Source organism: Pseudorasbora parva, chromosome 3, assembly GCF_024679245.1.
Source record: "Pseudorasbora parva isolate DD20220531a chromosome 3, ASM2467924v1, whole genome shotgun sequence".
Classification (NCBI taxonomy): Eukaryota; Metazoa; Chordata; class Actinopteri; order Cypriniformes; family Gobionidae; genus Pseudorasbora; species Pseudorasbora parva.
The window spans coordinates 27,218,213-27,235,445 of record NC_090174.1 but is presented as its reverse complement, the minus strand read 5'-3'; the positions used below and the strand labels follow the sequence as shown (position 1 = coordinate 27,235,445).

The following is a 17,233-nucleotide window of genomic DNA, read 5'->3' as shown; positions in this document are numbered from 1 at the left end:
TACAAAGTTATAAAAATATTTATAACAGCAAAAAATATTTTCTCCAGACAGCTAATTCACCCTCCCACAACAGTTTTCTACTTTTCCTCCTCCTCCATAATATCATCTGAAGCAATCTCCTAACACAAGATGCCCTTAGCGTCCTTATAGACAAGGTCATTTGCTTTTTGTTATAATGTGATTATGACCTCTCGAAGCCATTAGAAGATTGAACCTGGCTTATTCACACTGCCTTACTTTTCTCCTGTCTGCATTTCAGTTCATGTCTGCATGTCAAAGTCAATCCTGGGAGAAAAAAAATACGGATACATTTTTAATATTTTATTTTATTTGTTTTTTGAAATGGGGAATTTTTGTATTTCTTATGTTGTTTTATTCCTTATATTCATCAATTCTAAGAGTATTGTAGTCATAAGTCTTTTTAGATAAAAACAAATGATCAATGTTGTCTACTTATAACTTATAGGCACATGTAAAGAAATGAAAACAGTATACCACACCACAAAAACGAAAGAAATATTAATAAACATATCGACAGGCAATTTTACAGCTCACCCCTTCATATCATTGTTATTCATGCAAGCTTGCCAAATATGCTATGATGTTCTTGCATATAGAACGTGACCTGCTTAGGACGCATAAAGAACAGAAAAACCATTCATCATTTCGACATAGGCTATCAAGAGTGCAGGGCCTATTTTCAGTCCACTTGTGACTGATTGTACCTAAACTGTGCACTTAGGTTAAGCCGTTTCCATTTAAATCCGTAAAACGTTTAAGAATGCTGCTTTTTCAATATAATTTCAGACTTGCATTCATTGAGATCTTCATTTAAGCAGAATAGTGTTCTCCATATTTAAACGATTTATGTCTGATTATATTCATGCCTTGTTGCCATCCATCACTTTTAAGCAGCAGTCCGGTCAGATCCCCCCAGAATTACGCAGGTAGATTGGGGGAAGTGCTGTCTCTTCACCAAAGGGCCAATCATGCAGTTCAACGGGACTGCCAGACCTCTCAGACACAAGGTCCACATCCATTCAGTCGGCCAATAATGGATTACTCCGCAGCCTGAGCACTCAGCTTCCCAACGGCATGTAAACACAATGAAAGTGAAACAAGCTCTCTCTTGATCCATTAGCTGTTGTAAAGTCTCACAGATGTGTATGGCTGTCAGTATGATAGGGATTTTTGATTACTAAGACATACAAAATAAGATGTAAAATAATTGCTCAATTAAATTATACAATTTGGTCACATTTTATTTGCGTTTATTAAATTATGCTGGAGCTTATAAAATGTTTTGTCCAAAATTCTGAGACCACAATTAAATTCTGGAATAAGCCTAAATATTTCAGCTGCCCGCTGTTTTTAGGTCACTCACTAATCAAATGTAAACAAATTTAAAAGGTCAAGATTTGTGTCCGTTCTTTGACTTTGGAAGCTGTCAGTAAAGCAACAGGGGACACACCAGATACCATATTACTCTTTTGTGACTTTTTTTAATGTGTCAAAAATTACAGCAATGGAAATTAATTAGCAATATAATACACCAGAGCATAGACAATAATAACTATAATAGTCGTATAATTGTGTAGGTTTTGGATCATTAAAAATATATCTTTGTAAAATATTTCATTTTTGTTGTATTCCTTTCTCACACCTACTCTTGTAGAATTTGACATTAGCTATAAATCAGGTCTCAGGACAAGTGAAAATGTACATGGGTTTGTGCAAAAGTAGAACTAAAGGAGCAGAGTAAAGTACTCCTGTTTTAAAGTTTGCTGCTGGAAAAAAAATGGATGCATACTTTGTACATTGTATATTTAAAACTAATATTTAAACAGTATACAGTAGTAATGTTATCAACTTCCATGTTAGTCAAAGAAAAGCTTTTATAGTAACCAGGTCCAGAAAACGATCAATCTCAGACTGTGCCTCATCCTGACGTCATCGTGAGACGAAACACTGCCTCTACAGAATAATAAGCACATCTAATTCAGTAGCCCCGCCCACAGACTCATGGAGCTATTCGGATTGCGAAAGCCAAAAGCAATAAACATGCCAAAGAAAATGGCAAGATATTGCACTTTTCCTGGTTGTGGAAGAACACAGATGCTGCATAAGCTTCCTTCGGATCCTAATATTAGGAATGTGTTGTTGAACTTTATTTTTAAGTTCCAGCTCACGTAGGGAAGACATGTTCACTTCATTTAACTGCAGAATTGTTTGTAAACAAGTCTCAGGTTGATGCTGAATTTGCAACCATATATTGAGATTAAAACACAATGATGTGCCTTCAATATTGGATCTGACAGGAATGGTGCAACATACTTATGTGAGTAAAATGTGTTTTATATGTAATAGTATTGCTTTGTTATAGATCATTTTGTCTAACCGAACATACCTTTAGCATGCTGTCACAGGCTGGAGAATCCCTTATTTGTTTGTTCATTGTAAATCAGGATCAGACTCGGGACATGTATGGGCTATGTCCCGGGGCAATGTGTTTTCCAGACGGGCTACCAAAACGTAAGTCTGTCGGTAGGCCGGTGAATCTCAGATAGTGAAATAATAGTCCTTTCTTTATCTGCGTTGTTCATGTGCGCAAACGGTTCACACTTATATCCACCGATCGGGCGGGCCAACTAATCCAAAATAATATTCCAATCAGTCATGGGTGGATAAAAAATAAATTATTGTTTGTTTGATAAAGACGTTTACGAGCCCTGTGATCGAGAGAATCATTCTGGTTGCCGCTTTCAATAAAATCCCTCCCTCATGTGAACTGACAGGAGCTTAAGCTCATTAAATATGCTAATCTTATCCAATCCTAGCCATGGACGTTTATTTCTAAGTCTCCAGTGCCCATCAAAACACACCGTTTAGGAGAGAGCATTAAAACCAGTGTAGAAAATAACGTTTTACTTAGTTATGATGTTTTTGAACGTTAAAACCACACAAACGTCATTAGTTGACCTCAGACAACAGTATAAAAAAATTAAAAAACCCAGTTCACAACACTTTGTATATAAATAACATGTAACAGGGTCGGTAAGATTGTTTTATGAAAAAAGTATCTTATGCCCGCCAAGGCTGCATTTATTTTATTTAAAATACAGTAGTATTGTGAAATATTATTTAAAAATAAATGTGTTCTATTTAAAATTATTTTAAAATCTAATTTAATCTTGTGATGGCAAAGCTGAATTGTCAGCTGCATTTACTCCATTTGTGTCACATAATCCTTCAAAAATCAAGCTTTGTATACTCCCTTTCAGCTTGTACTCCCATTTATAAAAGGCCATCTATCTATCAGACCCAGATAGGGTTTGGGGAAGTATAAGTACTTGAATTCTTGTATTCTTTTGCAAACATTGATTATTTATGAACTATGAAGGCCAAAACTTTAGTACTCACAGTATAACTTTGAACCTGTGTTTCTCCCAGACTCATGAAAGCCATAAAGGCAAAAGCTCTTCTTCTGTGCTGACTGCAGACCTCTTCCCTTCCACTGTCTGATCATGGATGATACAGCTCAACAAGACGCATCTTCCCTCATGAAGGGGGCCAGAGATATTGCTAAGGAGGCCAAACGACAAGCCGCTAAGAAAGTCAACAAAGTTGTGGACCGCGCCTCAAATGACAGTCGCGCCTACCACCGCTTCCAGGACGAAGATGACGACTACAACAGCCAGCCGGAGGGGAACTACACAGGCCACAATGCCAATGATGAAGAGGGATCCAGCGACGCCACTGAGGGTCACGATGATGAGGATGAGATATATGAAGGGGAGTACCAGGGGATCCCCTCGGATACAAAGCCCAGAGATGGACAGGTGGCTTTGGGACAGCTGCTGGCGGATGGCCTGAAGGACCGGCGGGAGCTGGAGAATGAGAGGCAGGCGGACGAGGAGGAATTGGCCCAGCAGTACGAGCTCATCATACAGGAGTGTGGACATGGCAGGTTTCAGTGGCAGCTGTTCTTCACGCTGGGGCTGGCCCTCATGTCCGATGGTGTGGAGGTCTTTGTGGTGGGCTTCGTTCTCCCTAGTGCTGAGACGGATATGTGTGTGCCTGGCTCGAGCTCTGGATGGCTAGGTAAGAAACAGGGAATGACAACAAATATACATTGATACACTATATGCATTTGGCAGATGCTTTTATTCAAAACGACGCACGTTGCTGGCAAGGTATACATTCTATTAGTTCATACATTCCCTGGGAATCAAACCAATGATGACCTTGGTCAGTACCAGTCCCCTATTATGGTGACCTTTGCCAGTACCACGCACACCTGTTCACGGTATAGGTGACCTTTATAGAGGTAAACAATAAGCCAATAAATACGTAGATTTGTAAAAATGTAAAACTAGAATTTATTATATCTCTGTATTCTGTTAGTTCAAAGTGGTTCTTATCTCCTTTTACTACTTTTACTTCTTTGTTGACTACTTCTTTTCTATATTTATATGACCTAAAAACAAATAATAATATAAATGCAAATAAATATCAATATACATGTATTTCTGACACTATCTGTAATGAAATCCACTGGGAGGCGAGGTTGTGAGAACCCAAGTGCAGTATTTATTCCAAAATCCAAAGCAATAACTAGAGACTTGACTTCCGCAGACCTCACTTAAACAGACTTGACTTAAACAGACTTGACTTAAGCCCTATTCGCATGGGATAAGTATTATCTAGGGACCTCTGTGATTTAGAAATTACTACTCCACATCTGAATTTTGCATGGCACATTCGCACAGGATAAGCAAAGCCTGTGATTTTACTGACTTATATTCCAGCATATGATGTTAAGACTTGTTTTTTCGTTATAGATATAGCGGTATGAAATCATAAACAGTCATATGTATCAATATAGTTTGGGTTGTTTTATAGTAATAAAAATAATTTTGTTCAGTTAGAGAACAGACGCTACAATTAAAAACTGAACTGAGCACAGTGGCAGGAGTCAGATTTCATTTATCACGAGTGAGAAGCTGAAAATATACGGCGGAAGATCAGATCAGTTTCAAAGCAAAATGTAAAAGCGCCCATTTAAGCAAGCTTGTCATTGTACTGTTCTGTTTTTCATTAAAGGTGCCCTAGAATAAGTTGAAACAATATTTTTAATTGTTCTCTGATATCTACATAAGGTATGTGACTTATTTAAGGGTTAAAATAGTCCAGATATAGTTTTACAGGTCCATTTACAACCCCAGAAATTGTCCCTAGGATGTAATGGTCTGTTTTTGCCTTATTTGGAAGAGTCATGAATATTAATGTAGAGTTCGGCTCTGATTGGCTGTTTCATTGCGCAGCTCAGTGACGGAAAGACATCTACCGTATACTGTCAATCATGGAGAAATTATGCATTCAAACTTATGTTTGATCCTGTTTCTGACGAAGATACAGATTTTGACTAACAACCAATTGTTTTGAGATTGGAAATGGATGCTTTTGAGGGGTAAGTTTAGTCTTTATTTTTCAGTAAGAGCTGCAAAACGTAACGTCAATACTATAACTTCAGCCTACATGTGAACTAGCATATAACATTAACTTACACGTTAACTCATATCGTCAGCAGTCACAAATTTGTTTTTAGCATTTTAAAACGTTACAAACTCTAAACAGTGAACTGAGTAACGTTAGTGCGGGCAAAAATAGGATTGCGGATATTATCGTTAATGTTGTCTCACTAAGAAACTTCTATTTTAATCAGAAATCGTTTAGACAGTCAATAAGTGGATGAAATTACTACTTACTGCTTACTGATATAGTTTGAATTGCCGCTTCTCCAGTATCAGACGCTGAGTGAAGCCTGCTATTGTTCACTATTGTTCATCAGCTACATAAATTCATCAACTAACCATTTAGAAATGTCTTGTTGCATTCTACATGTTGTCACTTCTTCTTGAGTCTTTCCATCATTCTCCAAGCCCGGTCTGAACATAAAAGGCTGAACAGTTTCACTGAATGTGTCCATAAGGTAACCAGAGCTGCTAACTGGAGTTCTTGAAGCTCTGCACAATGAGCAGCAGTGCATTTGCATTTAAAGTGACAAACGAAAACGGCTTGTTTTTACTCACCCTCGAAAAGTGACAATTTTTAACATGCTATAAAAATGATCTGTGGGGTATTTTGAGCTAAAACGTCACATACACACTCTGGGGACATCAGAGATTTATTTTACATCTTGTAAAAAGGGGCAGTCAACCACCCCTTTAAATAGGGCACTATTTGAATGGACAGCCAAGTGGTGTCCGAAACCATAGTAAACGTTATTGAGTGCACTCATTTAATCCCATAATGCACTGCAAAAACAAGTGTACAAATGATGTACACTTAACGGCTAGAGAATACCCATAATTCACTGTGAGGTTAGTGCCCAATTAATTCCCACGTCTTGGCAGAAGATGTTGCCGGCAGCTGAATCATCCATCCATTTTCCAAACCACTGGTCCAATGTGGCTACAGCGTAATATCATACAGGTATACATTTATTTTTAATTGATTATTAAATTTTTTAATTAAAGTTGATTTATACATAGTTTCTATGACAGAGATCAAGATAAATCTTTTAAATCAAGATAAAATCCACTTGGGGTTCAGAGCATTTATTTTTTCCCACATTAGTTTCACACATCTAGTACAAATATGTGGTTTTGGTTCATTAATACAGTGTATACTTTTTTCTTGATTTACCCTGAAAGAATGGAAGCAAAATGTGACAACATGCCCTATAGTTGGTAACATGACCTTATGGCATGATCTAATTAATTAAATGATCTAATTAACTAAACAAATTTTTACAACAAACACATCACTAAATACAGCTATACAGCCTTAAAAACATAATAATAACGAATAATTTCTGAACATTGACTCTCAGTCATTATTCACCCTTTTCTTATGGTTTCTCAAAATTATTCATAAAAGTATAGAATATAATAGCGTAGTTCTAATAGGGGCTCATTGTAACTCAGTGGGACAACACACCCCATCTGCACAACTGAGATTTAAACCGCGGCTCGTGTCTTTTGCTGTTAGATCAGCATTAAAGAACAATTTCAACTGTTAAATAACATATAAGATTAAAATAATATCATATTTGCCTTATTTAAAAAATAAACTGATTAAAAATTAACTTGCTATGGTTAAATAAATAGAAAAATTGATAAAAAATAGATTTTTTAAATTTTGCCGCAATTTTTTTTATCTAAATAATGTTGATATGGCAACTAGTAAATATACAAAGTTTCGTAATGTGTGGAAAGTTTTAAACCCTGTGTGTTACAACTCCCCACTGGAGCTGCTTAGTTTCAAATTATTATTAAACAGCAAGCACAAACTTTGCAAAAGTTGCAGCCCTTTCGTGTGTCCAAATTCACTCTCTCGTGTTCATTCACTCCTTCAATTGGACTATATTATTGAAGTAATGTAAGGATGAGGGTAAGGGGTGAGTTCAAACACAGTTAGGGTTTAAAAACACAGTCAATGAATAACAGGTGCACATGATAATCAAAACAAAGAGAACATAAAACACTTGCAAAACCCACCCAACTGACAAAGATAACCCATTACAATACTTTTAATATCTAATACAGCGATGACTGATCTTTTAAGAGTGCTGATCTTTCTAAGTTCCTATTCATCAAAGAATCCTGAATAAAGCTCAGTTATGCAATCACAGAAATAAATTGCATTAAAAATATATATTTTTTTTATTATAATAATATCTCACAAAAAAAAAATACACACACACACTAGAGGATGGATACCCGACCCGAGCCCGACGGGTTCCGACGGTACCCGACGGGTCGGGCCGGGTTCGGACAGATATTTAGATATGACGTTCGGGTTCGGGTCGGGCTCGGTCACGTCAGCGCTATAAGGCATTGAACCTTTTAAATTTAAAACTGCTTATTATGCAAGTAGCCAATGGGCCTGTTTAACTTGATGCAATGGTTTGTTTTTGTGATTAAAATAAATGTAAAATATTACCCTAACATCCGTCTTCCTGCACGCGGAAATTTGTTTATGTCGCCGTGACAACAACGCGCAACACGTGCCTGCATATTGCCCGCGGCATCCATGTCATTCCAGTGAGCGCAACTTCAGCGCTGCTGGCAGCAGGACAGCCTTGAAGCCATCCACAGTTGATGCAATCCTTTTTCTGCATAAAACCTCGATTAGCCTAAACTTTGATGGATAGATTATGTAAATAGATCCCATGTTGCAGTTTAGGAACCATACAGTTTGAGAAAATTGGTAAGATGACTTTCATTTCAATAAGCATTTCAATTGTGTTACGTTAATGTTTTGTTCTGTTAGCTTGGGCCATTTTTAGCAGACCTTTGTTCATTTAATTTCAGTTGGCTATTTGATTGGGCTCTGTGTAACGTTTGATGCCCCGTGTGCGCGCTGATGCGCTCGTCTGTAAACATTTCAGAATGCCTTCCTACAGTTGCTTAATAAAAGCGGGCTTTCCACACAAACAAACGTACGTGTCATTAGTATATGAGGGGAAAAAATAGATTTTAACTGTCGGGCTCGGGTCGGGCCTCGGAACTAAATATTTTAATGCCTGTCTGGCTCGGGTCGGGTTCGGTTACTGCTCTGTCGGACGCGGGTCGGGCTCGGACAGAAAAATGCGGCCCGATCCGCACTCTAACACACACACACACACACACACACACACACACACACACACACACACACACACACACACAAACACCACACACACACACACACACACACACACACAAACACCACACACACACACACACACACACACACACACATTAGAGCAATATATGTGACAATTATTTAATCAGTCTACTTCTCTTTGACTTGGTTCAGGGTCATTGATATTCATATTAATTGACATTCTTATGTGTTTTATCAGTTTAATCAAGTCTGAGCATCTCTCTTTCTTTCTAGCCTTCTTTTTTTATCCCGCTTTCTCTTTACTTATGCACTCATCTGGAGAGCCCTGAGGGAATTGTGTGGCATGCTCTGCTTCCCTCTCTTTCATGCTCCCTCTCTCTCTTTGTCCTTATACTCTGTCAATGGCTTTTAAGACATAATCACACGTGGCCGACCGTGACTGTCAGTACAGCTACTGGCCTTTGAGATCAGATACAATCATCAGCTGAAGAACTTGCTGCTCCTTAGCCAGGACCAAAAGTAATTTATATAAAATATAATTTATGTAAAAAAGCTCAAATGCTTTTACATCTCAGACATTCTCAAAGGCAATACGTATAAAAGTTTGGGGTTAGTTAAGTTCCCCTATTATGCTATTTTAAAGGCTCATACTTTTGTTTTGGAGATCTCCTACAACAGGTTTACATGCATCAAAGGTCAAAAAACACTTACATTTTCTAATTAATTGTAAATCACCACAATTTTCAATGATTCTCAAAGGAAACAACAGATGAATCCGATGATGAAACATTGGAAGTTATTCAGCCTGAACCTTCATCGCTAGGATGACCTGAGCAGGACGTTTATCATAGATGCACAACTAATTTTGAGGTACTTTATGAGATGTTGCTTTAATTCCTCTAAAAACTGTAATTCTCTGTATTTGCACAAACCAATTGAGGCATGTCCTGTCGACAGAGAGCAGATCATGCAAAAATGGGCTGGGCTTCTGGCTATATAAGCAGTCCATTTCACCATGGTTAATTTGACTGAAGTGAGGATCGCTAGTCGTGACGCTCAATAGCACAGTCATCTTCACAATACTTGTTCCCGTTATTCTCAGGGAACCAAGTAAGTAACCAAGTATGTTCCATTATTACTTTGCTCGGATATCCAGCCTAAAGTAAGTAAGTAAAGTCTGAGGCATTAGAGTAAAAATTAGTCCAATGGGCTGGGGCAAAGTTTGGGGTCCACGGAAGGAGTACCTAGTGGGTTGGGCTCCCCAGAGGCCAACACCCACTTAGACAGATAGGACTCGTGCCTGCAGTGCAAGTACTTCCAAATTGTCATTGTGGAGGTCTTCTTCAGAACCACCAAATGAGGTTCCTGAGAACGAGAGGGCAAGATGTGGAGTCACTCTCTGAAAAGAAAGTTTATCCGCTAGTGCAGAGAGGAGAGCGGCATGTTCTCGCAATGAGAAAAGCTGTTCTCTGTAAGTGTAGACTCTGCGTGGGTTTCCCCAGGCAGGGAATGCACTCACTTTGCTCATCAGTGGGATGCAGAGGGTCTTTGCTTGTACCACAGTCATCATGGCACAGGATTTGGTACAATGCCACGCTTGTTCTTTTAACGAAAAGTCAGATCTAGCTGAACAGGAGGACGCCATCAGCTGAACTGCTGCTGCAGATTCGTCACGGTCTGGGCTTATTCTGACGGCAAGAAGGCTTCGCAGGAGAAGTCAGCGAAGAAGTGAATTGTTGCTAAAGGAGAATAAATCTGAATCTAATGGCGAAATGGGCCACTTATATAGCCGGAAGCCCTGTCCATTTTAGTGGGCTCTACTCTCTATTTGACGGGACGTTCCTTGATTGGTTCACACAGATACGCTGCCTCGTCAGAGGTTTGTGCAGTACCCACAGCCCAGCCAATCAGCAGGCTTATAGCTCTGCACTATGTTGGCTGTGCAGCTGCACTGCGTTTTAAAACAAAGCCTTCCATATTTTAGAGAATTTTTTTTTTCCCATATACATTTAGCAAGATGCAATACGAGTGAACAGTTTTCAAAAGGGAACTACATATTTTGAACACCTAATAGAAAATATATACATCAACAATTATTCATACTTACTGGTTGCAATACTGAGGAGTAAGCTGGTCCAAATAAACTGGGTACTGAACCATTTTCAAGAGCAAGCATTTGCGAATCCCACATTGAACTCAAAGATTTGAGAAGCAGTCGTCAGTAAAATTATGTTTAAAGGTGCCCTAGAATGAAAAATTGAATTAACCATGGCATAGCTGAATAACAAGAGTTCAGTACATACATCACCTACAGTAAGTCTCAAACACCATCATTTCCTTCTTCATATGTAAATCTAGTTGTGTATAGATAGGTTTATGTAAAAAACCACAGATAAACAGGCGATTCTCGACATAACGCCATCTGTGAAGCCATCGCTGGGGATCAGTAATATGTACGCCCCTAACATTTGTATACGGCAGCGCATGCATCACGCGAGGAAAGTGAAAATGGCAGATCATGGAAATAGATGTTATGTTCCAGTCTGTGCAGGGGACGTAGGGACTTTTCATACCCTCCCACTAAACAAAACTGTCAACAGGTATGTTGAGCTAACCGGATACCATGACAATTTAATTAAAAGTTGTCCATTTGCTCGGCCCATTTCACCAGTTTTTCTAACCTGGACAATAGCAGGTTTTACTCATCGTTTGATACTGGAGAAGTGGCAATTTAAACTATATCCCCGCGAGCAGTAAGTAGGGATTTTATCCACATATTGACTGTCTAGGCAAGGCAAGGCAAGTTTATTTGTATAGCACATTTCATACCCGATGGCAATTCAAAGTGCTTTACATAGAAATTAATTAAAACAGTGGTAACAAATGCATGAGAAAAAAGAATACCCTATGGATGAATAAAAAATTAAAAACAAGCATAGTTAAAACAGTCTAGACAATTTCTGATTAAACTGAAAGTTTCTTAGTAAGACAACATTAACGATAATATCCCCTGTGCTTTGTCTAGATCAACCGCAAGATGCTAGTACAGTAACAATAGGAAACTCCAAGTGTATACATCAGTATGACAAGTGTCAAAGTTAATATTATTTCCTGCCAGTGTTGTCATACAAATCTATAAAATACTACTGTAGATACATATTGCAATCCCTTTTGTCGGAGATAATTACAATTTAGCCATACGGACAATTTCTGGGGTTGTAAATGGACCTGTAAAACCGTATCTGGACTATTTTAACCCTTAAATAAGTCACATACTTTATATGTAGATATCGGAACAATTTAAAATATTGTTTCAACTTATTCTAAGGTACCTTTAAGGGCTGGTCAAGGAGTTTGCGGGCAGATGACGTAAAACATAGGCAGGCATTATCCAAATGTATTTTCTAGTGATGTATAACCATCTTGCAAACAACTAGTATAGGCTGTTAAGTGACAATTATTTCTTATGGGAGACAATAACTTTATTTATTGTGTACTTTCAACTTTACAGCTCTGCAGAAAACAGCTATATTGCGCTGCATGAAAGGGAATATTCGAAAAACCATAAGAGGTGCACATTAAAGGTCGGGTAAGTGTTATTTCAAAGACGTTTTAGAAAAAGGACTCGGGCCGAGTAGAATAACAAACTTGTAGCCAATCAGTAGGTAAGGGGCGTGTCTACGGTGAGAAGAGAGGCTCATTGCACAACATTATTCAAAACACACGAGTCAGACAGGACGGACATTAGCCAAGAAAGAACTAATATGCTGGCTTTTGCTTGAATATGCTCGTGTGTCATGTTCACTTGTTTGTCCGTTTGCGACCGTATTGTGGCTCACTTCAGCGATTATAAAGACCCGTTTATTTCCACACCGTATGGAGCATCTAAATCCCCTCAGTGTTTCAAGGTTTCAAGCGTCAGCTCACAAAATGTGTCCGGCAGGTAAGAGACTATACTCCTAATATTTGTTTCCTCTTTTCATCTATATTACCCATCCAGTCATAATTGTAATATATCCTTAGCTGGACTATCGAGCTTGTATACTAATTTTGTTGTAGTATGTAACTGAGTTGTTCATGAGAACTGTTTGTGTTTTGTGATCGCTATGACTCTAATCTTTTCATAATTGTAATATGTTGTTAGCTGGACTCGAGCTTGTGCACTATCGAGTTGTTCATGAGAACGGTTTGTGTTTTTGTGATCGCTATAACTCTAAACTTGTCATAATTGTAATATGTCGTTAGCTGGACTGTCGGCTTGTGTTCTATCGAGTTGTTCATGAAAACGGTTTGTGTTTTGTGATAGAAGGGTTGACTTTTTCTTTGAATATTCGACCTGGATTAGTTACACAGATTCTGCCATAGTCGTTGCCCGGGTTGTGTGGGGTGGAGCTATCAAAATAGGGGCGAGACCCTTTTTGGGGGTATGGGTGTGTTTATTTTGGTGATTTGAAATATTAACAAACGGTTACCAGAAAGCACTTACCCCACCTTTAATGTTTTTCAAAAAGATCTCTTATACTTCCTGAAGTTACATTTATATGATCATTATACTGTGAAATATTATTACAATTTAAAATAACTATTTTCTCTCTTTATATTCTTTAAAATGTAATATAAAGCTGAATTGTTCAGCATTATTACTCTAGTCTTCAGTGTCACATGAAGTCATACTAATTCGTTGATTTGGTTTACTTGGCTCAAGTAAACATTTTTATAATTATCAATGTTGAAAATGGTTGTGCTGATTAATATTGTTGTGTAAACCATGATAATGAAATACATCTTTTGTAACAACGTAAAAGTCTTAACTGTCACTTTCAATAATGCATCCTTGCTAAAATTATATTTATTTATTTGTATATGTCTACTATATTCAGAGCCTGCTGACTAACGACAGACTAATTCAGTCATCTTAAACACTGAATATCTCTCGGTGAGTAAGGTAATGGCTGCTCTCCAGCAGGCACAGTGATGCAGTGGTAATTTAGTGCAGAGACAATGCGGTGTTGCCTGTCCCAATGTGAACTTTCTGCAGCTCTAGTATTCAAACACAAAGACTTTTTCTCTTTGCTATCATAGTATAAAAATTTCAATTGCACAGCACCACATTCCACATTTGATCTTTAAACCTAATTACCTAGACAATTCACACGTAAATATTCTGTGCCTCCTCAAGTCACTCAAAACCCACATAGAGAAATTAAGCAGAATGTTCGGACTTTTGTTTTTCCTACAATAAACAGTGAAGGCTGATTATGCTTTCAGTAAATACAAAAAGACACCATCAGTAATTCATACAACTCATGCACTATATTACTAGACTGGGTAAATCCAGCCTGGAAAAGGCTGGAAAACTGTATATTTTCCTATCCTGCTTCTGTTTGAAATCTGCGGCGACCAATCACAAACTGGCTTGTTATCCACCTGGCAGCTTTTTGTTTACATACAACATGGCATCCAGCAAAGTGCAGCAAACCGTTGATGTTGCTGTCATTGCTGTTTTTAAAGATTTCAAAAGCAAGTTTTCTTTGAAAAGGGAGCAGAACCTTGCCCTGGTACAATTCCTAAAAAAGAAGGATGGGTTTGCCATACTACCATCCGCTCTGCAAAGTACGTCACTCAGATTGTTGGTCTGATTTGTTGAAGGACAATCCAGTTGTGTACAGAGCCATTTGAACTATTCCCATTGATCATGCCTTTTGTGCAGTAGAAAATACAGAGCAGTCTCCCCAGACTAATTTTCAGACTTAAAAGATCGAGCTTGGTCTGGTGATAGCCAGACAACTATCTTACAAGACTTTCAAGCAAATATTTGAAAGAATATAAAGACAATCTTTGTAAATTGTACAGTTGTTGTACAGTAATGTTTAAACACATGCTTGGCATAAATGGCCTAAGATGGCTGACCACATTATTTTGCTGTAGTGAATTTTGAGGATTTGTAATCTCATTTTGGGAGCAAGTTTGGCTGATATGTAGTGTATGAATGAAAAGTACTGCAGTGGATTAAACTAGTTGTCTGTCATGTTACTGACACATGTGCTTTGATATTTTCTTTTCTGTCATAGTAGTTTCAGGCATTACTAAAGGCTATCATGTGTTAGTGAAGAAAATTGGCTTTTGTGTTAATGCATGCAGACATTATTTGATCCATTTATGTTTGTTGCTGTATGTACAGTACAATTTATTATGTAGTTTCACAGTCTTGACTTTCATTATTACCCAAATAATACCAGTATATTCCTGAATATACTGTATAATTAATTATATGAATTATACAAAAGGGGCATTTAGCATTCTGTAGAAATAAGGCAATGGAAAATTGTTGGTGTTTTGAACATGTTGTGTGTCTTCCATTACTTTTGGCTTAGATCCAGGAGTCCATCTTTGTCTATTAGTTTGTGGCTGTTTTATCTACTACATCTTATCATAACCCCATTTTTCTCTCTTTCTCTGTCCTTCCGGTCTCATTATTTCCTTTATCTGTCTCTTTTTGTGTTTTGGTGACTAGGGACGCTAAGCTTGGCTAAACTGCAGTGAAATCACTACACTGCAGAGATTACCAGACCTGCACATGCAGACTCTGTCTGTGTGTGTGTGTGTGTGTGTGTGTGTGTGTGTGTGTGTGTGTGTGTGTGTGTGTGTGTGTGTGTGTGTGTGTGTGTGTGTGTGTGGGTGGGTGGGTGGGTGGGTGTTTGTGTGAGCGAGCGAGCTAAATATATGTTTTACTTCCTGACTGATATTTTCCTTATATTCTCTTTCATTATTCTGTAAAACCAAACGCTCTCTTTTAAATTCTATGACCCAGATTTTCAGCAACAGAATATAAATCACACATATAATAATCTCATCTTTGACACCCAATATGGTTTTTAAAGTGCAGATCATAAAGACAAGCTGACAAAGGAAAAATAACAAAAGTACAGGTAGTAAAAAGAGGAACTTTTCCTCCTCCACAATCATCAAAGTGTCGATTGCCAGTAACTTGACTCATTATCACTGTTCACTCTAAGGTTATATAGATTGAGTTCATTGGTACAACATTATTGTAAACATATTAGTAAACTCTTAGAAAAATGCATCATGGAAACCCATAGCTTTTGACAAAATACCATGGTTACTATGTAATTGATAATCTATAGATAACTCTGCATTAAATTATTTTAATGCATGATATGAGTTCATTCAGACATGTTTAATGTAGAGCTATCTGTGGATCATCCCATTTATATCATAGTCATCTGCCATTATTGACAAGTTAAAGCTTTCATTAATGTTTGCAGCACTAAATTTGACTGGAAGGGTTCAAATAATGGTCATTTTCATAAGATAGCAAATGACTCATTAAAACTAGCATTCTGCATACTTAGATGAGAAAAATGCAGCATCTCTCTTCTAACAATAAAGCTGTGAGTTTAATTACTTCATAAACAGCAACATTACCCCCTTCTTGCTGAGTAATATAATGTAGCGTTTTAGTATACTAGCAAAGCTATTTTATTAATAAAAGTTGCAAGGCAGTGTTGACAACAGGTTTCTGTGCCCCTGAATGTTTCTTTGTGTGCTCAGTGCTATCTCCGATGCTTGTGTGCCTCTGCTTCGGTAAAAGCACCGCATTCATTTAGAATCGTGAATAAACTACTTGCCTATTAAATTGTTTTAATGTGCACGTTCCAGACTGTCAGAATTGAGTATATGGACAGACCATGGTATAAAGTTATTGTAACTGACAGACCGTAAGAGGACATGGAAAAATATGAAATGGGAGAAAAAATTATATTGCAACGCTTTTTCCCACTGACCTCATATTATTTTCATTATCAGTTTTGCGAGCGAGACCAACAAAGTCATTTGGAATATTGTTTGTGAAATGTAATGTTGCGTCCTAAATCACATACTTCCCCACTGCAGAGTAGGTGAAAAACAGTATGTGACTGAAGAAGTATGTCCAAATTCACAGTACCCATCAAGGAGTATGCAACCTACTACATTATCTTCTTGTTTATTGAACTCCATAAAAGCAATGTCTACTCACAATCGCTCGTCTGAATCAGCAAAAGCACAAAGTCGCAGGTAATCACAAAAGAATATGCAGAAAGACAGTTTTGTATAATGTATAATCACACAAGTCTTAAATTAGGCCTCTTCTGATACTGCTCACAGCTCTTGCAAATGAAACGACCTAAACAATCTAAACAAAAATAAAAAAGAACATGCAGGTTGTCTTATACCTTGCACCTACACAAAATGAATATAAATCTTCATTTCCTGCGCTATATGCTTATTTAACACATCAACAAAAGAAAGATTCAAGATGCATTTTATTCAGCAGCTCATTTCAAATTCAAAAACCGCATTATGAGAAAGAGTGACCTAAGCACTGGTAAGATCATGTAGTCTCATTCATTTTTATTGAATATGATTATGTTTTTGAGAATCTAAGACTTATTTTAAGTTTCATTTATGGCCATTTGCGTTGGCTTGCTTTACTCATTTGTGGCGATGCGTGTAGCAGCACCATCATATATCTGACTACAACATATAGCCCATAATACGC

At 37.6% G+C, this 17,233-nt stretch overlaps 1 protein-coding gene across 1 annotated transcript in view; it reads left to right on the top strand.

Moving 5' to 3' along the window:
• The window catches only part of sv2ca (synaptic vesicle glycoprotein 2Ca), a 51,809-nt gene that overhangs the window by 4,037 nt on the left and 30,539 nt on the right, over positions 1-17,233 (top strand). The window contains exon 2 of the mRNA XM_067438253.1: positions 3,451-4,101. Within this exon, the coding sequence (XP_067294354.1) occupies positions 3,525-4,101 (577 nt within the window). The 5' untranslated portion in view covers positions 3,451-3,524. The remainder of the gene's footprint in view (positions 1-3,450; positions 4,102-17,233) is intronic.